This window comes from Frieseomelitta varia, unplaced genomic scaffold (genome assembly GCF_011392965.1).
Source record: "Frieseomelitta varia isolate USP_RPSP 00005682 unplaced genomic scaffold, Fvar_1.2 scaffold_905, whole genome shotgun sequence".
In the NCBI taxonomy this organism is placed as follows: domain Eukaryota; kingdom Metazoa; phylum Arthropoda; class Insecta; order Hymenoptera; family Apidae; genus Frieseomelitta; species Frieseomelitta varia.
The window spans coordinates 336,551-362,143 of NW_025110707.1; the positions used below are offsets into that span (position 1 = coordinate 336,551).

A 25,593-nucleotide genomic window follows, 5' to 3' on the forward strand; every position below is an offset into this window, starting at 1 on the left:
TGCCTCGGTAGAAATGACGTTCTCTGGCATGTGCTATGTGTATTGAGCTTAAATTACGGCTGAAGAAAATAAAAACAGACATAACGAGAGAAACGAACAAAATTGTATGTAAAATTGTAACGATAATATGTATATAGTGTATATATATATATATATATACACACATGAAAATTACAGTATATATATAAAGTATATATACATATATTAAACGTTATACTGAAAGGAAAAGAAAAAAAAGAAAAGGAAACGAAATAGACTGGACTTATCGATCGAGTGCGTGATTCACTTTCAAGATGAATCATTTCGATAGGTAAATGAATATATAGAGCTTGCAGGTGTCGCATCGTACATCGAGATAGAAGAATCAACTGCAAAAGGAAGTTGAACGGGTTCGTTAAAGATTTTTCTGTAGTGTAATATATTCTTACATAGAGAAATAAAAAAAAAAAATTTGAGCCGCTTTATATGCTTACTTTCTCGCATTACCAATGACAGAGAAAATGGTTCTTGTAACTTCTATGTTCGCATTGTGCATTTTCAGATTGCTTTCAAATTTTGTCAACGTGCTCATGACAATTCCATTTCGTTACTGATGAAATTTCGAAATGTTTCATGTAAGACGTGACACAAGCTCTTTTCACAGTAAGCGCTCAAATATTTTCGTGAACAACTGTGTACATGAATGATTCTTTGATCACACCCGTTATAGGAAGCCTTGGAAACCATGGGAACGAAATAGAGGGGATTAGGACGAAGGAAGACAGGAACCTTGTATCAGTAGGACAGACCCTGGTTGAATTTATTCTTCGGAACTGAATTCACTCTGCTTGATTCATCGGTTATGTCTGTAAACGAATTCACGAACCATGTAAGGTCGTCTAGCAATTTTGTTACGCGAAGTAACTGCAACTTTATCCATCTCTTCGTATCTTTCCGTGATCATTGCAGAACGTGTACACGCATGTATATATACAATGTGTACACTCAATCTGTGAAGTGTGAAAAAGCTAATTAAAGCATTCCATTGCATTAATGAAAACGCATGAAGCAAATTAAATTTCTAAAGTAAGTGGTAAATGTTACCTCAATGCTAACCGCGCTAGAAATCCTTTATTTTTCCTAATTTTATTTCTATTCTCTGTACGTAACAATGGGCAGGTACTTTGACGTATGTGTAGAAACTAAAACAATGTAGAGAGAGATATTTCCTGCTTCTTCCTCAAAGATATCTTAATTATGAAGTGAAAACAGATTTCATGAATTACAGATACAGATAAAGGAGAGTCACTGAAATAGGAGAGCAATTTCATTACATTCGTTTTAATGCCGACTGCGTGGAATTACGAGCGATGAAGAAAAAGAACCATAATATGTACGGTAGATAGTTTCTGACACTATCGCCGAGGCTAGAAAGTAATATTTCTTAGAAAAAGGGTGATTAATTTATTTCTGCAAACTTGATACGATATTTGTGTAAATAAAATGCCTATTTAGAAAGATAAATTTAGTAACGTTTAATAAATGTCAAAAATTTCCATTTTATCTCTAAATCTATTAAAATTTAATTTATATCATTATTAAAATTAATTTATATCATTTTGTTCATTTTGTACCTATAACAGATATCTGAGTCAACACAAATAAACGAATTAAGGATATCTATTAACTGTTGCAGATTGGCCGTATCTCTGTCGATTAGAATTGGACATGCTTTTATGCAAGAAATCTGAAGAAAACACGATTTACATTCAATACTATACTTTTCCTCAGTATTATAAAGAATATTTGATGAATGTTTAACGCGCATGACAATTCCTAGAAAGTTACATGAAAAACCATAAAGTACTGATTTATTTTTGATGAGCTATACCTGGTCGCGTAAAAGTTTAGACCTGGATCCGTTAATCTTAAACATAACATAAAAATAAATTGTAAAGAAACAAATTCAGCAATTAAAATCCGTTCAAGAATACTTGATATACAAAAATTGTATTTTTTTTTTTAATCCCTTGGCAACTGGTTCGCGGACCATAACGAGTGACCGAACCATATACAATAATTCGTCGCTTTCTTTTTTTTTTAACTCGTCGGATATGATATCGCTGAATAGAAATGATTAAGAAGTAATAAACTTATCATTTGTTTTGCCTCGGTTATAACTAAGAAAATATTGCAATTTGAGACAAAAAATTCTCGACGTGCGTTGCACGTCATTCCAGCGCAAGAAATTAAATTCTCTAATATAGCAAGTGTGCGTCCTACTTACCGGCGAGTATAAAATATATTCGTAGTTAATTTTTTGGGATAGATCAAACACGCCTATAATACATACCATGTTGCTAAAATATTACGATAAAAATCTTGAGAGATTTGATTATATAAAGGAATAGGCGATCTCGTCGAAACGCGAAGTTTGAAGCACCGTCGGAGAACAGGGAACATCGTGCGCACCTAAATAAAGGTGACGTTCACACAAGCGTAATCGAACAAAGGAGACGCTTCTTGTAGTTACAAGCTACGTCCGCCTAGTGGCAATAACTATGGAACGGTAAACGCATGCTGCATACTCATTCCACGATCCGTCTCTCTGATCTGTTTGTAATGCGACATCCATCGTGAATTGAATTTGAAAAGGAAATGCGCCTTAACGCGATCTTCCTTCCCGTCTACGTAATCTCTCGGTTTCTACATCGAGGCACGATTCCGATAGTTCTATTATTATTATCATTATTGAAGACCTCTCCCTCGAGAGACGTCTTTTCATCCTTCGAAACGAGAATAGAAAAAATAGGACGTGAGAAATTCAAAAATTATAGCGGGCTTCGCAAAAAACGAGATCTAGGGAAATGCTAGGGACATTTTGTAGTTTGGCCGTTGGCCGGTAGCTAATTTATTTCATTTGAAAATAATAAATAACTGACGTAAGAGGAGAAAAATTCTAATCAGAAAGAAACACTGATGCATTATAATTAAAGAGGATTTTTCCTGCGACGAGAAATCGCAAATTGTCAGTCAGTATATGTACACTATTTATAAATATTGCTCGGTGAGCAGGTTGCGGGGGACCTATCGGAAAGTGAAGTCAAAGTGAAGAATCTCGTTTAGCCACCCCACGTGCTATTGAACGCGTTTCACGGCCTGTGAGTATCTATCCCGCTACTTTCGCATGAATCGTTAATTTCAGTGCGAAGTCCATTGGTTTTCGTGATTTACAACGCGACTCTCCCCGGTATACAAATCTCTCATTTGGTGTACACCGCAGGGAAGAAAAACACGAGAAAAATGATGGAAAACAGAGGCCTCCCGCGGAAAATAATGTATCAATGATAGAATCTAACCTAATTTTACAATGGAGCATACAAGTTACAATAATATCGTCATTATTCCCACTATTTTGCGTAGTGAATCTCAGAGTTCTATTACACAACAATTTATTAACTAACACCATTACAAATTGTAATGTTATAAATTTCTTTCTTTATACGATTTTACATCAAACGGTCTAATTTAGAAAATTTGCTGGTGTAAAATTAGCTGCTTGTATCAAAGTACACGAACTTTGAAACTCGTATGGATAAACAATCGATGAATTCTTCGAAATTATTTCGAAGAAAAATCGTGAGAATAAAAAAAGGCGAAAAAATCATGGCATGTAGATAAAACGAATACTAAAAAAAAAGAGAAAAGAAACAAATTCAAATAGTATATTAATTAGCGTCAATTCCTTTTTTCTTAAGAATTAACTTTAAATAAAATAATCAATTTTCAATACTATGTATGCATGTACATAAAATAGTCAGGTATTTATATTTTACGAGAAAAAAGAGATACATGATATTTTCTAGAAATATATTTCTCTCGGTAATTTTAGTCACGGAAGTCCTCATCTGTGCCCAATTAACGAGATTTTGGTATGTTATTAAAAAAAAAAAAAAGTTCGCCAACTTATTATTATAGCATTTAATAATACCATCACTGAAAGCAAGTTTTCATCATTAAAATATAATGTCTTGGTATTAAATCTTTTATTATTACTAGTCGAATTACATTGTTTCTCGGTTATTTCTCAATTGGTAAATTAAAATTAACAATTAGTATGAGAAAATTATTATACAAGTTTTCTGTATAATTTTTTTTATCTCATGTACGAAATTCAAATTTAAATGTAGGATATCTCACCCATGATCAACCGACTAGGAGATACGCAGAATCTCCCAGTCGCGGGACATCCTGTATACAAGTCAAATAATAATAAATCTATCAAATAATTATCATTTTCTAAAAATAAAGTTCAGGATTAACAATAATACAATGGTACGACATTATTTGAAATAAGATGCTATAACTATGTGATCATGAAGATGTTACCTGCAAGCCGATTGGACGATCGAAGCCAGATGGTCCTCATTAACCGATTCGATTCACGTTTTTGACAAGAACGACCGAGACACGGTCCTTGCCCGAAAATCCGCCTGTTTTGTGAACGCAGCTTAACGGTGGAAGGCAGGCCGGTCAGCCAGGGGAGACACGCACACATTCAGGTCCCGCTGTTGGTGAGGGGCCGCCAACATTGACGCTCCATGCCGCCACGATCGTGCACCGACACACACACAACGAACCCGTCAACCTCTCTCTTCTTGGAAACAGATGACAGAGTGACTCGGTCACCGTAACCCACCAGACGTCCTACGGGAACACCTTTATCGTCGCGATCTTACTCGCAACACGGCCACTACTTGATCGTTCGACGCGTACGACTACCACCCATCTCCTATCATCTCTTTTTTCTCCTTTATCTCTCCTCCTTGCTTCTCTTCTTTCCCTTTTTCGTTCCTTTTTTTCTTAAGTTTCTTCTTCCCGCAGTGACTCCCAAGTTTATACCCTTCGAGGAGTATGTACTAATACTCGGCGAGAGCTGACTCGAGCTTACTCGGACGAGACTCAGAGAAAGGAGACGACGACGCGGAAATTCGCCGATGTAAACGCACGCGGGACAACGAAGAAAGGACGGGGGCAGAGTCGTTCGAATCGCGCCACTACTTTTGCAACGTCTTTTAACGTCGAGCGGCACCTTTCATGCACCATGTTGAGCTCCACGCTCCTTGATTTCTTTTTTTTTTTTTTTTTTTTTTTTTAGAGATTTCACATCCGATGCTTCTACGCGACACTCACAGCAGCATCGTTCTTACGTTTGTTTTGCATCTCGTTGGTCGGTCCGTGGCCAAGGAACAAGCGCGCGCTTTGAATACACACCGTGCCCGGCCGTGTACGATCGCAGTACGTGCAGTCCTCCGAGGATCGTGCAAATAACCCCCACCGTCGACACAACCGGCATCATACTGAAAACCGGCTCCGGATCGAGTACAAAGCGGGAGTGCGAACAGGGAGCAGCGCTATCTGTGAAAGGAATGAGAAAACGTATGTGTTGTAACATCGGTAACTATATGATCAAAGTAGATTTTGGCGGATAATCGACATATTTTTAAAAACAAATTGCTAAACGTAAACAGAATAAGCAAAAAACGATTAAAATTAATGGGATTAACGAATGGTAAATTTATATACTATTCAACAATGTACAAAGATTCTTGCTGATATATAAAGTTATTATTCTGTCATTTGTTAAATGTTGTAAAATATTTTATATTGTAAGTGTATTTATAATATAAAGTGAAAGAGTACAGTTCTAATTTGAAATTTGATTTTTAGTAGAACATGAAGGGAAGGAATAAATATTTACAATATGTATTGTGAAGTAGAGAAAAAATAAATTGTAGTAAATTGGAGCATAGAATTACCTATCTAGCTTATAAACAGTTTATGTTTTTTGAAGTATAAATGCTATGTACGGGTTCAAAGCGCGTTATTTGCCGCAGTAAGCGATAAAGGAATTAGTCGACGAGCAGATTGAGAAGATGTGTACCGTTACTTGCCTCGCATCCATCAATATTGCTGTTATAAAATATTGTACGTATTCTTAGGCTTTTTATCTCTTTTAATGATAGTAATACAGTATAATTATTATAAGAATTAAACTATAAATTTACTATTTTATCTATTTTAAGAAAAACAACTCGATAACAATTTCCTTACACTACTATTCGTATGACGTCCTCTTTGAATTTCAAATTAAATTACAAAGTACAATGCCACAAAAAAAATTATCATACTGTTATATTGAAAAAATGTTGGTCTTATTTCTGCATGAAAAGAATAAATTTCTATTGTACTGCGATCTTCTTGAAATAAATATTTATAGCATTGTAAAAATATAAATTTTTTTATAGGGGGAAAAAGAGATGAGGTGCTGATTTTACCAGTAAATGATTCCATTAGCGCCACTTTGGATACAGATCATGTAAAAATACAATTATATTTGACAAACCAGTATGTACAAACGATATATTTCAATCTATTTTAAATTTTAGCTACATGCAAAAACTACTGTAATGACCAGTTCAACTTTTAAAGAAGATCGTATATGGTTAAATGGAAAGTAAGTAAAAAAAATTTATGTATCACGAAAATTAGGTGTGCATTTCAATTAAACTTTATAACTTTTCAGAGAAGAAGACATCAAGAATCCTAGATTGCAAAATTGTTTAACACAAAGTATGTAATTGTATGAAAAAAGCTTTGATCTCTTAAAATAAAACTCTTTTATAATATTTTAGTTAGGAAAAGAGCAAGAAATTCTAATCAATGGAAAGTTCATATTTGTTCAGAAAATAATTTTCCAACTGCAGCTGGTTTAGCATCTAGTGCAGCAGGATATGCTTGTCTTGTAGTAGCCCTTGCTAAATTATATCAAATAGAGGTATTGGAAAGTAAATGTGTTATATTTATATAATTTTGTCTTGTTTGAATATTAATTTTTAAGATTTGAATATTAATTTTTTAGCTCTTGCTAAATTATATCAAATAGAGGTATTGGAAAATAAACATAATTATAATTTTTATAATTCCATGTGGTATATTTATATAATTTCTGCTTGTTTGAATATTAATTTTTAGGATGATATTACTTCACTCGCTCGTAGTGGCTCTGGTTCAGCATGCAGGAGTGTCATGGGAGGTTTTGTAAAATGGTGTATGGGTTCTGAATCAAATGGTGCTGATAGCATAGCAAAACAAATTGTGCCTGCTTCTCATTGGCCAGAAATGAGAATTTTAATATTAGTTGTATGTATCAGTTTTAATTGTTATTTTATGTAATATTTTCTACTAAATATATTTATGATTTAATATGGACTAGGTAAATGACACAAAGAAGAAAATTTCTAGTTCAATTGGAATGAAAAGAACTATTGAAACATCTGATCTTATGCAACATAGGATAAAACATGTTCTGCCTAATAGAGTAAAAATAATAGAACAGGCAATCATAGAAAAAGATTTTAAAACATTTGCTGAACATACAATTAAAGATTCAAATCAAATGCATGCAGTATGTTTGGATGCATATCCACCAGTTATTTATATGAATGATGTTTCACATACTATTATTAATTTTGTTCATGCCTATAATGAAGCTGTGAATGAAGTAAAGGTATTAATATAAAACATCATTTTTTTCAACTTTGATTTATATATATTGGTATTTTAATTAAATATGTTATTCATTAGGTTGCATATACATTTGATGCAGGACCAAATGCAACTCTATATCTCTTAGAAGAAAATGTACCAGAATTTGTGGGAGTATTAGATCATTTCTTTCCACCAGGGATTAATTTAGAACAATATAGGAAAGGGTTAACTTTTAAAGAAGTTATAAATTCACAAGTAAATAATTTCCATCATTACTTAACGATCATATCTTACTTGATGCATATTAAAATAAATTTCATATTTGTTTTAGGAGCTATTTAATAAAATTAATACAACAAGACAGGCTCCGGGATCTCTTAAATATATTATTTATACTAAAGTTGGAAATGGTCCTAAGTACTTGGAGGATCCTAACGATCATCTTTTAAACAAAGAAGGATTACCTATTAATCATAGTTAAATGATTAAAAATGAATGGCATTTAAATTGTATCTAAAAAGTGGTTATTATTTATTGTAATTTATATAGAAAGTAATCATATTATATATAATATAATAGAAATCAAATTTTTTTATTTATGTATTTATTTTCTTTTGTTGGATATTTTGGTAAATTATGTATTTAATTTCTTTCGTTGGTTATTTAATTGTATTATATTTATAATAAAATATATAGATTTTTAACCATGATATACTTTGGTAAAATATAAATATATAATTAGTAAAATTTTGGGTACAGTCTTCTTGTATTCATCTTTTTAAAATAAAAATTTCCTAGCATAATGTATATATATATATGTGTGTGTATTTAAGTATAGGTTATGTCAAATGTGACCGGTAAAATTTTTCCTATAATATGAATTTAATATCATTAATTAATATCATATATTCTGTGAATATAATGAAGACTTTAAAAATGTATGATTTTTTGTTATAGAAAATCTTTAAAAAGTGAAAAACTGTAAAATATACAAACCGAACGATGTGTAAAACGAAATTGATCACATCAGTTTTGGAACGAGTTCTTCAGTCGACTAATTTTGCCCAATGTTTACAAAAAGTAATGTTTTCAATTTTATGATCTTTTAAATTTATCAAGTATCAATCTATAAAAATATGATAAATGTTGATAATTTATTATATCACGTAAATTAATGGAGTTATATTTTTGTACTCTTTTTTTTACTAGCTCCAAATAGTCTCAGCAGGAAATGGAAATTGCAAAGCACAATTAGTTGTATCCAAGGAGCATTTAAACTTAGGTGGTACCATGCATGGTGGTTTTACAAGTACCCTTATTGACTGTGTTTCTACATATGCAGTAATGACGCAAGGAAATAATTTACCAGGTGTGTCAGTGGATTTAAATGTTACGTAGGTATAATATTTTTCATGATTATATTTAGAATTAATTATACATACATAATAATAATCAATATATAGATTCATGAAACCTGCTCTTCCTGGTGATTTGATAACAGTTGATGCTAAAACTGTACGCAGTGGAAAAACATTAGCTTTTCTTGCAGTAGATATTACAAAAAATGAGGGGAAAGATATAATTGCTCATGGAAGACACACAAAATTTGTTGGGCAAAAATAAAATAAAGTGTATGTTGTTATCTACTATTGATATCGATATGATTCGTAGATAGAACAAGTACACTAATTTATTATACTAATATAGTACACTAATATATTATAAAATCTGAATAATATAGCACTGCATTAATGTATATATAATATGTATATGTTTATATAATTGCTTAAGAGAATACAATCTCTTTATTGGGTATTGCATTATAATATTCATCAAACATTGATTTACCTTTAATTTTCTTCAAACACTCCTATTTAATATACATTTCCAAATATATTAATAAACACTTCCTACGATACATCTACAAATTTTATAGGGGCTAACATTTACACAATATAAAACAAATACATGGCACAGAATCATAAAAATGTAATTGTTAACATAGCAATGATCAATATTAAAACTGTACATATTAAATATGTATTTGTAATTCATTTTTCTTTAAAGTTTGTGCTAGATTGCTAACAAAATTATTTTATGTAAATTATCAGTACGTAGTTGATATCTATGTATTGTCTATGTAAAAAATGGAAGGCTAAAGTGATATGTAAATCTTTGCTAATTAAGGAAAAATGTTATTGCATAGAATACAAAGTATTTTTATCATTTAACTAAATCAATTCCGAAACGTATTTATATTGTACTATTAAAGGAATATGTGATTCGCTGCAGCTTCAAAAATGATAAAACTAAAAGATTGCAATTTAAGCTTTGTTGTTGCCTCTATAAATATCATTAAACTCTTTTTAGTACCATTAACGTATCAGATATGAGACTAGAGATAATAAGAAATATCTAAATGATGAAATCAAATTCGACAGGAGAGCAATAAAGAACTTGCTAATTTCCTAAACTAAAGTCAGGCTGCTTCTACGCTTCGTGTATATACAGTAATAAATACGTTAATGACACAGCAAATAAACGTTAATGAACTTTTAATACAAAGCGAATTGCAAAATAATAGAATCAGATACGTTGTTGAAATAATGGCACAATGTCTATTATTCTATTCGATTATTTATTCGATTTCTTCACATCCTTTAAAAGCGATTTCAGTTCTTCTATCTTATGAGACAAGGATTCTATAAGATCCATAACCTTCCTAGACTCCTGCTCAGTCTCCTCGATTGTTCTTTCTAAATATTCTATTTTTTCACTTTGAGTTCGTGTACTTATGTCTTTCAAAGAGATGTTATTCTGCGGTGGCAAATATTTAATTGCGCTACGTCTGAATCTTGAAATCGTATTACTGTGGTCTTCACATCCGTCGCAACATTCGGACCAGACTCTCAAGTCCATGTACGGAATCTCATCACAGCTGACGAATTTATTATCATTCTCTGGCAGTAAGAACACGTTCGACTGAATTCTATTAATATTGTCACCGTTATCACATAGAATTCTAGCCAAGCTCGTTTGTTTTATTTGAGCGAGTTGCTCCAGCTTGAACACAGTTGGATTTTCGTACCAAAATCTATCGCCGTCTCTAGTACGCCTGAATTGTTCTAGCAAAATACATTGGAAAAGTGGTCCTACTTTGGCATTGGGCAGTTGATCTTCCAGTACTCCGCCAACCCAGACGTCTATGTTCCCAGGATGACCATACAGTTCTCTTAACTTTTGTCTAACTCTGGCGCTACGAATTTCATTGGCTAGATCCTCGAAAGTCTCAACATGAGACATATTGCAGAATCTTCGCCACTCCAAATAACCTGGCAGTGCATGATCCCTACCTCGCTGGATGTTCATTGCAGCTAAATCTAAAGCCACTGCATGGGCAGTATAGAACAATTGTTCCGTCAGTTCTGAATTCAAATTTTCCTCGGGCAGTTTTAACTTTGCAGCAGTGGCGAACATCCCTCTCATAAGAGGATCGACGCCGCCTTCCTCCACCAATCTCCACGGTGAAAAGAAAGCATCTCGTAGCTTGAGAGGACCTTGAGGAATTGATTGAAAAGATTCGTTAAGACGCTGCAGTTGAGGCTGAATCAACGTATGACCGAATCTTAAAGCTGCAGTGGCGAAAACGTTGGAAATAGTAGCGTCGAGATTAGGATCGTAACCTCGATAGGAACCTAAAAGCTCTTCCGCGGTACTGCCAAATACGTGAGGTATCCAATGTTGATATGTGATATGTTGCATCTCAGCACCTACGATCTTTCTAGCTTCCTGATACAATTTTTCTCCGTTCCACTGGGGATTCATGTCGCGCAAAGAACGAGCTATACGATTATGTTCGCGTAACCATATCGTGTGCATTGCCAAAAGACCAACTTGTTCGTTGGCTCTGATATCGCCGGCTACGAAACAGTTGATGGAACTTTCCAAGGGATTTCTCCTGCAATCAACAAACTGACCAGAAGCGTATGGAAGAAGAGGTTTATGACCAGGAATTGCAGGCCCTTCTCGTAACAGACCATGATCTGTAGTCAAATCACGGAGATCTCTGGCTAAAGCATCGTCATAACCGTACACCTGAGAAGCATCCATGTAACTAGTCAGTTGATTTAATTGCTCTCGAGGAGTGAAGCTACCCCACAATACGCTGGTCGCGCCAGAACCGCAGACTGCGCTCGTTCTGATAAAGTCAATGCATCTTCTGTTATTGACTCTGGGATCGCCAGGTGGAACGTCCATAGGGAAGCAAGGTGCAGCGTTGTCGCAAGATTTCTTGCAATCTATACCATCCCACGATTCGCTAGAAACTGCAGGAAGAGCATGATCCAAGTCATGATCCAGAAATTGTCCCCATTGCATCACCATATGTGTGATTCCGCTGTCTGAAGTTACGTTACGAGTGGTGATCAATGTTGTCGAGATCAAACGCGCAGATGGTTTCGAAAATCCGTAGTAACGGCGATCTTTTTCCCAACCAACTGGCGATGAAAATCCATTTTCATAAATTGGTTGTAAAACTCTACGGAAACCGGTGTAAGAGGAGCCCCAAGTTGGATGACGTAGGTTATTGCAACTGCCGTCTATGCTACGATATTTATTATGATAGCACATATTCGTGCAATTTTTACGGTGCCTGTGGCCCGTGCATCCGGATAATCTTTCGATTTCTCTAACCTGTGAAGCAATAGAAAATTTTTTAATACCTTAAAATATTACGGAATTTTTTTGTATCAGGCTTTAACGACAGAACCAAAAAAGTCAAGGCTCATAAATTTTTATACAAATTTTATATATTTACCATGACACAGTATTTTTTGACACAGTGTTTGAATGATTTTTGCAAAGAATCAAGTGAATAAAAGCTCGTGTCTTTTCTCACTTTACATATATTTTTCCACGTATTTTTGATTTCTTTGAGAAAATAGAACAATAAAATAGGTAAAACTCTGAGAGATTAATGGAAAATTATTTTTGGATACGTGAAACAGTCGAGAATATTGCAGCCTAGATTCCAAGATGACAAAGTATTTAGAAGGATGCACGTGTTAAGAGGGTAAATTTGGAAAACAATTGTGCATAGTTCTAGAGTTAAGTTGAAACTATAACTCGACGCACCTGCTCCGCCGTTAGAATTTCTTCATATCGGAATTCAGCGCTGGTATTTGCGCTTAAGCCGGAATTTACCATTCGTCGTATATTCACCAACGTCCTTTCAAAAATTTCTGCGGGTCTGGCGACTGTGCGACCGATCGCGTCTGGGAAGCGCGCTAATCTAAACGGATTCGTTCGCCTGTTACCGCTAAGGAGATCCGTCAGCGTGTTATTTATGGCTCGATCGATCTCCTTGGTCGCATCCTTGAAGGCTCTTATTACTAGGACATCCGTTGCTTCGGGTTGGCGAACGCGCACCAGTGCCTGGGCGGTTACCCGGCCATATTGGTTCACAGCAGAGCATTCATACCTGCGTGCACAATTCGATTAATGACGGTGAAGCCAAACGTAAAACGCGATTTACTGATACATCACATTATCAATGATTATTACAAAATGCTACAATAAATAATTTTAATAATTCAAATCAAGTATTTTTAGATTACCAAAATTTATAATCACTTTGATATAACTTTAGTCTAGTATTTCAAGATTTTTTTGAGAAAAAAGCATCACTTTGTCGATTCATTGTGTTAGATTCAGACATAGTTTATATAACTATTCTCATATATTTCTAGATATTTGTACTATTGTTTATATAAACAATATGTATATTTATATTTCTCAGATTATTAATTGTAGTTATTGTATTGATCCTGATATCTGTTATTACATTAAGTACATTGAAAGAGTATATCAATTTTGAATTCAAGAAACTTGAATAAAATATTCTTAAGCCTGTCAAATCTTCTAAAATTTACATTACAAAATTAGTCTCTTTCTTTCTTCCTTATCCTACCCAATAACATTCTGCACTTTTAAAATGAACAAATAACACAAGAAATTCAAGTAAAAAAGTATCCAAATTCACCTTCCAGTATCCGCGGCAGTAACGTTATAGAGATACAAACTTCCCCCGCGCGATACACGGAACCTGGACCCTTCCATGGCTGTCCCATCCTTCTTCCATTGTATCACGGGTTTAGGAAAGCCTTCTACTCTGCAAGGCACTTCTATAATGGCCCCAGGTTCCGCCTCCATATCGTGTGGCTCATATGTTAGCCTAGGAGGACTGTAAGACTCATCCACTATCCTCAAGTCCGCGCTCGTTTCAGCGTATCCATTAGAATTTCTCGCTTGGCAAACGTATCTGGCCGAGTCTGATTCCTTTACGGCAAAGATTCTCAATAAAGTTCCTTCGTTCTCTATAGTGATACGACCACCGATGGTTAACAGTTGACCGTTTCTCCACCATTGAATGGTTGGAGCGGGGCGATCGTACACTTTGCAAGTGAAAGAAACATCTGCACCAACTTGGGCAGTTTGTGACTCAGGCAGTTCGGTGAATCTCAAGGATGGTGATACCGTGATTACAGCTCTGGCCTTTCTCGACTTTGTGAAGCCCATTTCGCTCTTGGCCACACATTCGTATTCACCGGTATCCTGTTCCGTTACATCCGATATTACTAATGTTCCATCATCTTGAATTACGTAATGGTCCCCATCGGCGGATACTTCATTAGAGTCCCGCATCCATTTGATTTCCGGTATCGGATCTCCTATTACCTCGCAAGTAAAGCTGATGGTACCTCCCAGTCGGACTTCCACATCCTGAGGGCCATTCATTATGCGTGGTTCAGCTGGAAAATGAAGATAAGAAATTCAAATTAATTTGTAGCTGAATAATTATATATATTATATATTGTAGTTGAATAATTATGTATATTATATATTGTAGTTTAATAATTATACATATATATTAAATGGACTCTGCTTATGTTATAATATTGTTGAAGAATTTTGTTTGCAAACATATATAATATATTGGTATAATTAAATATGTACTTAATATACTTAATATAAGTAATATTAATAAATAATAATATTGGAATAACTGAACATTTCTTTTTACTTTTAATTCTCTTACTTTACTAACTTTGTTTATGTGTGTAAATAAAAACTGTAATTTTTCATTTTGATTTTGATTAATCTAAAAACTAGTAATTAATAATAATACTATTTACTATTGCATTGTAAAGTCGTATTTTGGAAAAGAATTAACTGAACAGTTTACAATCAAGGCGTAGTTGGCATGTATTTGTAAGAGACACTAATCTGTCTGTCAATATGTTTTAAGCACAGTGAAACTGACAAATGTCTGACTTCAGCTAAGTTTATTTGTAGTTGTCAGCTAAGTTTATTTGTAGTTGTCTCAAAGTAATTCGTATTTCTCACTTTAATCTACATTGAAGCTAATATAATCGGCTAATATAATTGTGCTCGCTAATTTATATCAGAATACTCGTCGAATAGACAGAAAGATAATATTTTTATTTCTATGATTAATATATATATATCTTTTTTTCATTAAATGCATGCTTCCAGATTATCGAGGATAATCGAAAAAAAACAGCACGCCGTTGTAAATGGTATCTCTCTGTCAGACTCTCGCCACTTTGTCTTCATCACCGTTAGCGAATCAACTTTCCCAATAAAAAGTTTCTAACTGTAAAAACCAACTGTAACCCGTGATATTTTCTGATGTCATAAAACAAAGTTTTCTTAACGCCATTAAGAGCAATGTGTCCCGCGAGAGCCATAAAGGAACGCGATGGTCGATACTTCCTCTTATACTTGTATCACATTTTTCGTCAAACCTCAACTCAACGATTTAATTTTCAGACCATGAGGAACCATTAGAATATTTTGGGAAAAAATATTTTTACTAACTTCATCATCACTGTTTTAAGAGTTCAATTATTCAATTGCAATAAAAATAATCCATCGTTAATTATTATCACAAATATAACAAAATATTGAGGTCACGAGTGATCACAAAAGATTTACTAATTTTAATTTTAATTTAGATTACTTACTAGTTTTGGGCTCTTAATTTTAGTGTCGTACTCCGATTTATATAATTGTTCTTACTAGTTACTTTATTATCCTTTTAAGGGTACTCAGTTACTCAACTGCAATGAAAATCGTCCATTGACATGGTTGTCAACGATCTTCCCCTCATCTCGTTCGGCGATTGACAGAAAGCCGCCATCTCGGATGGTTTGCTTTGAAGTCTCTGCACCAGCCAGACCAAATTACAGTCGCAAACGAGAGCATTGCTATCTAGACGAAGCCGTGTCATGGGTCCCACATTGTGGAAAGCGTCTGCTGGTAGATGATGCAGCATATTGCTGTGCAAGAAAAGCCTCTCCAACGATGGTAAATCATTGAACGTGCCCTTTTTAATCTCTTTCAGCCGGTTGAAATGTAGGTACAATTGTTCCAATTTTGCTAGCCCAGAAAATGCTCCCGGCGAAATCCGTTCCAAACGATTTTTGTACAGATAGAGGATCTTCAAGTTGGACGCACCTTCGAAAGTTCTTGGTGCGAGATGTCTGATGTGATTGTCGCTCAATAGAAGCGTATGCAAATCGGTTAGGCTGTGGAAAGAGCCTGGTCGAAGCTCAGCTATGTTGTTGAATCGTAGATCACTGTAAAATTGTTTGATATAATGTAATAAAATATATCGATTACGAGAGTAACAGTAAAACATTTGTTTTTATAATATATGATAATGATAAAATAGTTTTATAAAAGAAAATGGTGTATTATAAATGTTATATATTATATATTATATATACATATATATATATATATAAGATTATATTAACTAGTGTAAATTATAGAAATAATTGCAAGATATAGTTCAGAGTATATTTTGAATTACGTAATAACAAAGACAACGGAAAAGCAGAAGATACGAATGAACTGAAGAATATGCGTAGAAGCGAAGATGATGAAGAATAATAGGTATGTGCCTTAAATTAAATTTTATTTAAACTAAATCTCTCGTTTGCGACCTGTTCTAAATTCCCTTTTATTTTACATTTTTCTTGTTAAAGTGTAGAAGTCGGACAAGCTCGAAAACTTCTATCCATTCTGGTCTTCTACAAACTTGAATCAAAGACAAACCACGCAGAAAGATCTCTATGTGGGTTGACTTTTATGTTCCTCTCACAATTGAGCAATAATCGCGCTCCAAGTATTGATTACAGTAGCAATCGACTTGTTAAGAGCTCGTGAATTAACGAAGAAATTTAAACTTCTTCATTCAATAAAATTCGAAATTAATTCCCATTGAAAGTTGGCCCATTTCGATTACTACTAGTTAACTCTTTGCCTTATGATAGTTTTCATAATATATACATATCAGAGTTACTTATTTAATACTATGTCTAAAGAAAGGGGAAATACTGTAGAATTTGTATATCGAATAATTTATAATCTTGTAATTTGAAATTAAATTCAGAGTTAAAACACGACTAAAAAGTTGTTTAACAATCAAAATCAATATTAAGTTTTAATATAAATAGAGCTTCTCTCTATTGTGTTTGATCGTTAATTTGATCAGAACTAAAGTACAAAAATAAAAAAATATATATATTTTGTATTATATGCTTCTCAATTTAATTTTTTTTATAAGTTTTATACTTTAGTTCTGACGTTAACTATCAAACACAATGGAGAGAAGCTCTATTTATATTAAAATTTAATATTAATTTTGATTGTTAGATTATATATAAGAAAAAGAAGCTCTTGTCTATTATATTTTACAGCAATTAAAATCTTTACAAATGCAATGCTGCAAATGTATAAAAATTCCAGTAGTAAAACAGTTGTAGTATCGTATGACGTAAAATTAATTTGTCGAATCAACATAGATTTGCCAGATTCTCCTGCATGTTATCGAGAAACAATGACAGTCGATGCGTTATACATGATTACACGGTTCGCCGCTGCGGAGATCACCGGAGCCGTAGAGCGCGAATCTCTTAATTAACAATTTTACTCGACTCGTTGCACATTATTTCCTCCGTCTAAATTGTCGGGCGAGTTCTCGGTTCGACGCGCCGGTATTTTAACCTCTTTATCGCTCCAGCTGATCTTCCAGCGGTTCGTTCTGTGGCGAAGCACCGAACCAGGCAAACGAAAATGGAACGATCCGTGAGTAGAGCCGACTGCTCGCGACACACCACGGAATAATGAAAGACTTTCCCGCTAAAAGGCTTTTACGAACTACGACGTTCGTACTCTACTTCTTATTTTTCCGCCTGGTGCATCTTTTCACTTGTACTTATCTCAATTTTTCGCCAGATGCGGTAAAGACGAAAAAATTATTACACCTGGAAAGAGGACGGCAAAAAATATTGTTAATAATGATAATACAAGTTAATAATATCGATTCGTGATATTTATGTACATACAATGAATACCACTTTAATAATTTCACTTCAAGCACTTGTCGATTTTGTAAGTTTGCAGTGATTCGTAGAACTTAGGTAAATCATGATATAATCGACATTTTATCAGCTATGTTTTCTTTGCTTTATTTTTTATTACATTATAAAATTATTTACATTATAAAATTGAGAGCATAAATTTAGAGTGCTTCTGCAAAATTTATCAATTCAACAATAAATTTTTATCTAACGATATAAACTGTATAAATTTTACTAGTTAAGTATAAGATTCACATTTACAATCGTACAAAATCATACAATAATATAAGTTACACATGCTACATTACCGTGTCTTTGCAATAACATTTCTTTCCCAGATGTTCTTGGGAGATCAGGAATATCTTTCTTACTTTTTATGACAACATTTCACTTAGAAGTTTACGATAGAAGATAGTTTTCTTTTTATCAACATTACATTCCCTTCGTTCTTTTTATTTCCACTTTTTGTGATTAATATGAAATATCCAAGAGAATATATCGATTATTCTAATTGATGAAAAGCAAAAATCACATCAAATTACACGTCTACTACGTACGATGTGCTATGAAAGGAAAAGAAGCCAATAAAAATGATAATGAAAGGGAAACAAATTTACTTTCACCCCGGCTAGACGACTTTGCTATTTTACGTACAGATTGACATGAATATTAATAGTAAGCATTATTTACCTGAATCGATCGTTATAATTTTCTCAATAATTCAACAGCAATAAGATCGGCCTGGTAAAAAATTAATATTAAAGAGCTCTCGACGAAAACGACAAGGACAATATTAAAAAATTATACTTTTAGAAATATTCAATAATGTTAACTTTTTGATATACGTTTCCTTAATTTTATTCACCACATTCCAGCATCAAGGTGACGTCACAGCGAGTTAGTGATCCACAGGTATACCTTTATATGGGATTACATACTACGTCTGCAGTTTTTCTGGCAATTTTTATTTTTGCATTTCCTTCTTTTTTAGTCAACTTCAACTGCAATCTAGGTGTAGATTTCAAGGCAAAACTTTGAAACTGAAATTAATCAAAAATGTAAATTTATAAAAAAAGAAGCTTTGTTGTCTGTAACTATCGTTGAACTAATAAACTATTTAACTTTGTTAAATATCAAATGTATAATAATAGTGTTAGATATTCATAATGGAGTAAGAAATTATTAGACAATCAAGATAGAAAGTTTCCACAAAATGAAAATATTCCAAACAAAATATTTACAATGCTTTTTTCTGTTCTCTTTTATTACAAATAATTCCAACTCTTCTGTCCTGTATCTTGTGTAAGCTCTAGAATAATTTTTCCAATACGTATCCGTGGCTTAATTGTTTAGACAACGATCGTTACATCAGGAAATTTTTATCTGGAAGGCGTATCGAAAAGGTGTATTTATTCAATGAAGTCAGGGCAAACCCCACTTAAGGATACTCAATATTCAGGTCAATATCCATAATAGGTATACCTTGCCTTCGATCGATCCGAAGACCGTTCATTTCATCATTTTAAAAGATTTCCGATCCCCGAAATTACGCGTAACATTTGACGCTTGCAGCTTCTAATAAAATACTTGTTTAACTTTCAACCACTATCTTCTTCTTTATTATAAATTTATAAATAAAATTTCCTCTTCGTCTTTCTTATATCAAATTATGGCTAAAACTAATGTAATGAAAACAATTTGCAGGAAATAAACTTTCTCTCTCTCTTTCTCTGTCTCTCTGTAGTTATTTCCATTTTATATTAAATTTTATTTGCAAGAAGAGTATCTATCATAATATCAAATTTTAATTAGGTTTGATCCAATTAGATACGGTGTATTTTAGTTTTTCTTTTTTTTTTAACAAACGTTATCTTAGTTAAAGTTTTACTTCGATTAAAAACTTCTATCATCAATCTTGAAGACACGTCCGAAGTTCTGCCTCCCCCGTTTTAACTTTTTCACCTGAAATTATTGAATTACTCTCATTTATTTAAAATCGATTTAGTTCTAGAACTTTATTTCTTATTTTTGTTATTCTTGATATCTTTTTATTCTGTTACTCGTAGTAGAAAAAACTTACGAAATAAGAACATATTACGAATTAAATTGAACTCTGTGCTGCCATCTGAAGACCAATTATTTTCCATCTCATTGAATAATCTTTTAAACGTATCATTTAAAATATTTCCATTCGTTAAACGTACACGGTAAAGTTTATGTTTATAACAGCACTATTATACAAATAAAGGGACTAGATTTGAATTAATCGTTCCAAAGTAACGATCCTGCTTCATGTTTTTCGCTAAGATGCTTGAAATTAACGAGATTATTTTACCCAGAGTAAAAGAAACAGAGACCATCAAGGAGTCGTCGTGTCGAGTATCAATTGAAATGCAATTCGATCCCATCTTAATAAAAACATTCTGGCTTTTAACGAAACAATTTTTTTCCAACGAAAGTCAGTCTGGGCGATATCCGTCATTCCTTTTTGTCAATTTTTACAACTAATGCACTTTCAAGTATTTCTTGTCTATACCAGTTATAAATAGAGGATCGTAGTATTTTATTCTAATTAAATATCTTATAATTGTCTTGTATATTGATAAGCCATAATATTCAATATGATACACGTGAGTGATGTATCTTCTCCAATAATTGGTAGTAAGTCCTCATTTATCATCAGTCGATATATGTATTTATTTATAATCAAATAATTGCGTGTACAGAAGTTTTGTTGTTAAAAATATTGTACTATCTTATTCCAGTTACCTCATCATCGCAACTCAAAAATAAGAATAATTCATTTTGCGAATTTCAAAATCAATATTTGAACTTAACACGAAGAAGAGAATTCCTTATTAAATCCTGCATATCAGAAAAGACTAACACATCCGATAAAACAGAACCAGTAATAAGAAACCTATAGAAAGGATATTCATGGAAAATAGAATTTGCGTAATAATAGTGCCAACTATGAGATCATCAAGGCTAGTTTACACAATCGTAGAGGGAGCTTAACTGTCGAATGTCTTTGGTCACCTCTTAATAATATCGATGCATTGCGAGTGGGTGCAAAATCTTGCAAAATTTTGTTGCACAGTAGCGCGAAAAAAGTGTCGCTGCAGGTTAAAAGGAAATCGAGGAAAAAAAAAATCTTTTCGATTCGAGGAACAATGTTTGCTTTACGCGTTTCGCTCGACGCTCGGTAACAGAAGTAATTTATTATAACGATCTAGTGAACAAGCGTATGGGGATTAAATTTTTGCGCAATCCTCGTTTATTGATAGAGGAAGAAGTGCCATTGCCGAAGGAAATACATAGATGTGGAATGTTAAAACCAGTAAATCTTCCAGTTTGATAAAGACTTATTTTAAAAAAAGTTACAACAGGTTAAGGAGGAACGCCGTTTCATCGGAAAAATGACGAAGAGTTTGAAGAAGATAAATTGAACTTATGTAGAATTACGTCATAGACTGATTAGTGTTTTCAGTCGTCTGTGTTTAAGCGCGCGATAAGAATATAAATTATTTCACGATATTCTATTATGCAGGAGGTCGTCCGGGTTAACCGAAAGGTTTACGGTTCAATCAATGGCAATTTTTTTAATTACATTCTAATTACATCTTTTAATTTTTTAAATTTTTAATTACATTCTTCAGGGATAAGAATAATGCATCGTACATTCGTTTCTGAATCACCTCCCGATGTAAATGCTGTATTATTCTTGTACTAAACGAGATTCTTATACTAATTGTCGATCGTAAAACTCTCTTCAGTTCCATTCAGTAAATTTCAAAAGAAAAAGGATCTCATATTTATCAGAATTGTATAAAATTGGAACAATTTTGAAAAAGAATTTAATTTATTTTTAAAGGTACATCTCTACATATTTTTCTACATTCGTATTTCCAAATCTATTAGTCTACATTTGTTATCGTAATGTAATCTTTTACACTGTATGCTCATTTCGTTTTTTCCAGCAAAAAGGGCAGAAAAAAGTTGTAAAATTAAAACACAATCTTTAACCCCATTGTGGGTGACAAAAGTGATAAAGCATTATCTATAGATATATTTTTATCGTTTTTTCTATCCATTTAAATACGTATATGTATATACGTTTATACGTATATATATATCCGTTTCTTTTGCTCAAAGGAAAAAGATCAAAAGTTCTTCTTGTAGAAGTGAAGAAAAAGAGGATGTTACACATTCATGTATGCGCATATTCATTTTATAGAATGTATACGGATGATGTCATGGACAGAAGTGTTGATAAGAACGAGGGCATGTTAAGAAAATACCTATAACAGTATAACAAAAGGAGAGACATTATTTCTTTTTATGAATAAATTAACTCATCGTCAACTTTTCAAAGATATTTTATACTGTTTACAAATTGGATGAAAATCAACAGAAACATTTATGACATTGTACAGAAATTTAGAATATAACCACCATTTATTATTCTATGTTGTTTACTCTGTATTTTTTGTATGCAGGTGTTAAAATTAAAAGTTGTTGAAATAAGAACAACTCGTTCAAAAATTTACAATTCCTTTTTAATAAATATCTTGGAAAATTGCAATTGAATATTGGAAGGAAAGATCACAGAACTTGGCGAAGATTGAGTTCAATAAAAATTAATTCGATGTGTGCAGTCTGTGGAGAGAGAATTTACGTTCATGTTATCCACCTTTGTTTCACTCTTCAAACATTCATTTACGTCTGCTTGTATGCTTCTTATATATAGCTTCAGTTGCACGGTCACGCCTATTTTAACTGTATTCGAATACACGTAAGTATATATATACTCGCCTGTACCATACAGAGAAATATATATATTCGAGACACATATTTATACGATTGACAATCTTGTTACAAATGTATTGATGCATCATTTTCTTGAGAAATACAAAATATTTATAATTATGAAGAATATATTGCACCACATACACATTAGAGAATTGTATGCAAGTGATTTTCTTACATTGAATGTATTTAAAATACAATATCATGTAATCATTTGATATATAAATATACGTATAATACATACGCGATTCTTTTCAGCTTTAATGAAACGCGAGCCTCCAATTATCCAGAGAAATAAGTACTTATGTACCTTTAATCAAGTTATTGCTCTCATATCACTAGGATAGTCTGGCAGTATAAAGCTTTATGAAGTTTCAATTAACCCGCGGTTGTATAATTTTTTTGAATCACCATGCTACTTAATTATCCGACTGCTTGTGACGATATCTTTCATCGATCGACGTACAGTACCATAAATCTATGAAACACAATATTATGCGATTATGTACCTACTTATTATTAATATTTACAAGTTAATTTCAAAAATTTAAAACTTTCCGGATAGCTTGTGTTTTTCAAATTCTGAGTTTAAGGAATACAAGGAGGAAAGGATTTTCAAAAAAGGATAGTGGGATATTTTTAAAAATTTTTGAAAGGACGCCAAAAATCTTTAATTTTCAAAAAACTAAATTCTTCGGCTAAATTTCTCAGAAAAAAAAAAACTATATATTGGAAGACTATTTCTAAATAGACAGAAAAACCAAGATTCAACGAATACCACTGAATCGTTAAAAAATGTAAAAATGTATATTATATTTATACTGGATCCCAAGCAGCCAATACAATTCCCTACTTCCTACGTGCACTCACGTTAGAAATATTCATAGCCAACAATCTACACCATGAATATTTCCCGATTATTACTTCATCCCAATTTCTCCATAATTCATCTGTGGAACACGGTATGTATCAATCGATACATACAGTCACAGACTTGCATATAATCATCAGTAGATTTGCGGATTTTTTATGCAAATTCATATTCTTGAGAATATAATTAAAAAAAAGAAACTGCGATAGAAAATTGTTTTACCTACAAAATATTATGGTAGAAAGCACCGTGTTTTCGATATTTATTATATTTTTCTCATATTATGATTGTTACAGATTGCAATTTTGCTACAAATTTCTGCTAAAAATTCGTAGCCTGATCATCAGTCTGAGGGATTGAAGTGAAAGAAGAGTAGAATTTGAAGAAGAAATCCACTTACAAGACCGTCGTATTGGTTGGTACCCGTGGTACACGGTTCAGCTTCTGAAACATGCATCTCACGGTGCTCCCGAAGCACATGCACTTGTGAGGGCATTCCACGTTCCTCCCGTTTCGCCACTGGTCCGCGTTGGATAATGGCAGGATCAACAGGAGCGAGTAAACGACACTCAACACCAGTCTCATCTTTGCTGTATCTACGTGTGAATCGATTCTTGTTCACATCGAAGCTGCTTCTCGCACTGTTTCACGTGCTAGCACGTGCTGATATTGGTCATTGAGACAAACGCGTTTTTCGTCTGGCAGCGGTCTTTGGCCACGCGATACTTTCACTTCTATTTGTTTCAGAGATCCACGAGCTATTCTCGTTAGTGAGCCGAATGTCCTGCAATCAGGATCCGTGCAATCCTGTATGTACACTGTGTTGGCTATGTTGAAGGTAGCAATTTATTTTTGTCAATTTACTTTAGCAATATTTTTTGGATGCATTTGTCTAGATGAATGTTTATGGAAAGTACGATGAAAAAAGAAAAATTTTTGATTATTTAAACATTAAGTTTAGTATCCAAGTTAATATCGGAATGATGGAGTGCTACTATGAAGGAATGTGGAAAAAATGATTTTGGAGTAAGCATTATAAAGATGGTTATTGAATATTATATAGTTTAAACGTTGGGTACGAGAGTATTATAAGATATGTTGTTAAATTTTTGAGATTTGATACAAATATCATGAAGTTATTGGCAAATGACTATAAATATTAATATAATTTAATAACAGATCTAACGGTGATACAAAATTTGAATAAGTATTCACTATTCTTGAGCAAAATTTCTAGGAGTACATAGGATATGTTGTTAAAGTTTAAGATTTAAAAATTGCCTGTTGTCTTATACATGTCATATGTATTTAGTATAATTTAATCTAAAACAACATCCTAAATAATTTAAAACAGAAAATACAAATTAATTTATTTAATTACTCTAAACTAATCCCAAGTAATTAGAAACTAACTAGGCATACTATCACACCACTTAGAGCCTCCAAATGATCGATTCTAAACTTGAATTTCTGAAACGAGAGTAGATGCGAATATCCACACTAACTGAAACGCTCTGTTCACAGGAATTTCACTAGTGCAAGAACGAAGAAAGCCCAACCCTTCTGCGTTTTCAAGTTTAGTCGATGAGATTTCTTGAAGCCTGAACGACTGTTGAATATCGTCTGCGTGGATCAGCGGACGAAGCAACAGCAGCGACGAAGGAATGAACAAACGCGGAGAGACGCCGCCGCTGCGTTCTCGTCTCGTCACAGCGGCTCGGCTACTACTGGAGTTGCACAGCGCCAGCCCGCTCCGTCCGCTAGCGAGCGTGCTCAAGCATTTTCTCGCGAGTCCTCCTCCCCCACTCGCTCGCACGCGCAACATTTCGTTTCACCGTGCCACTCTCTTTCTCTTTCTCTTTTTCTCTCTTCTCGCTTTCTGCACATTTCTTCACAAGCTTTTTGTTTATTTACCTGCACACGTGGACGCACTCG

General features: G+C 33.3%; 4 protein-coding genes and 1 long non-coding RNA gene across 12 annotated transcripts in view; 3 read left to right on the forward strand and 2 right to left on the reverse strand.

The window, feature by feature from the left end:
* The window catches only part of LOC122537363 (carboxyl-terminal PDZ ligand of neuronal nitric oxide synthase protein-like), a 33,789-nt gene extending 28,413 nt beyond the window's left edge, over window positions 1–5,376 (reverse strand). The window contains exon 1 of the mRNA XM_043670462.1: window positions 4,369–5,376. The gene's annotated coding sequence lies outside the window, so the exon portion shown is untranslated. The remainder of the gene's footprint in view (window positions 1–4,368) is intronic.
* A 441-nt stretch (window positions 5,377–5,817) lies between these two features.
* On the forward strand, window positions 5,818–8,112 carry LOC122537365 (diphosphomevalonate decarboxylase). Its single transcript, XM_043670475.1, has 9 exons — window positions 5,818–5,967; window positions 6,288–6,358; window positions 6,429–6,496; window positions 6,566–6,612; window positions 6,675–6,817; window positions 7,015–7,182; window positions 7,256–7,549; window positions 7,627–7,785; window positions 7,862–8,112. Exons 1-9 carry the CDS (start codon window positions 5,916–5,918, stop codon window positions 8,009–8,011), a joined length of 1,152 nt encoding a protein of 383 aa, XP_043526410.1. The 5' UTR covers window positions 5,818–5,915; the 3' UTR covers window positions 8,012–8,112.
* Window positions 8,113–8,304: 192 nt separating this feature from the next.
* Window positions 8,305–9,369, forward strand: LOC122537366 (acyl-coenzyme A thioesterase 13-like). Its single transcript, XM_043670476.1, has 4 exons — window positions 8,305–8,387; window positions 8,488–8,610; window positions 8,740–8,924; window positions 8,994–9,369. Exons 2-4 carry the CDS (start codon window positions 8,533–8,535, stop codon window positions 9,151–9,153), a joined length of 423 nt encoding a protein of 140 aa, XP_043526411.1. The 5' UTR covers window positions 8,305–8,387; window positions 8,488–8,532; the 3' UTR covers window positions 9,154–9,369.
* Window positions 9,370–9,849: 480 nt separating this feature from the next.
* Window positions 9,850–25,361, reverse strand: LOC122537360 (peroxidasin). Of its 8 annotated transcripts, none has more exons than XM_043670454.1 (6): window positions 25,218–25,361; window positions 24,059–24,442; window positions 15,673–16,190; window positions 13,571–14,339; window positions 12,664–13,009; window positions 9,850–12,222 (listed from the first exon to the last, which is right to left on the reverse strand). In XM_043670454.1, the coding sequence occupies exons 2-6, from the start codon at window positions 24,241–24,243 to the stop codon at window positions 10,165–10,167; spliced, it is 3,876 nt and encodes a 1,291-aa protein (XP_043526389.1). In that variant the 5' UTR covers window positions 24,244–24,442; window positions 25,218–25,361; the 3' UTR covers window positions 9,850–10,164. The 8 variants fall into 8 exon arrangements, with proteins under 8 accessions (XP_043526389.1, XP_043526395.1, XP_043526393.1 ...); XM_043670460.1 differs by having other exon boundaries at window positions 25,181–25,313; XM_043670458.1 differs by having other exon boundaries at window positions 24,059–24,485; window positions 25,218–25,299.
* LOC122537367 lies at window positions 20,862–22,151 on the forward strand. The gene is made up of 3 exons (XR_006308608.1): window positions 20,862–21,552; window positions 21,638–21,852; window positions 21,959–22,151. It is a non-coding gene; the product is annotated as an uncharacterized LOC122537367 (long non-coding RNA).
* Window positions 25,362–25,593: the final 232 nt, after the last annotated feature.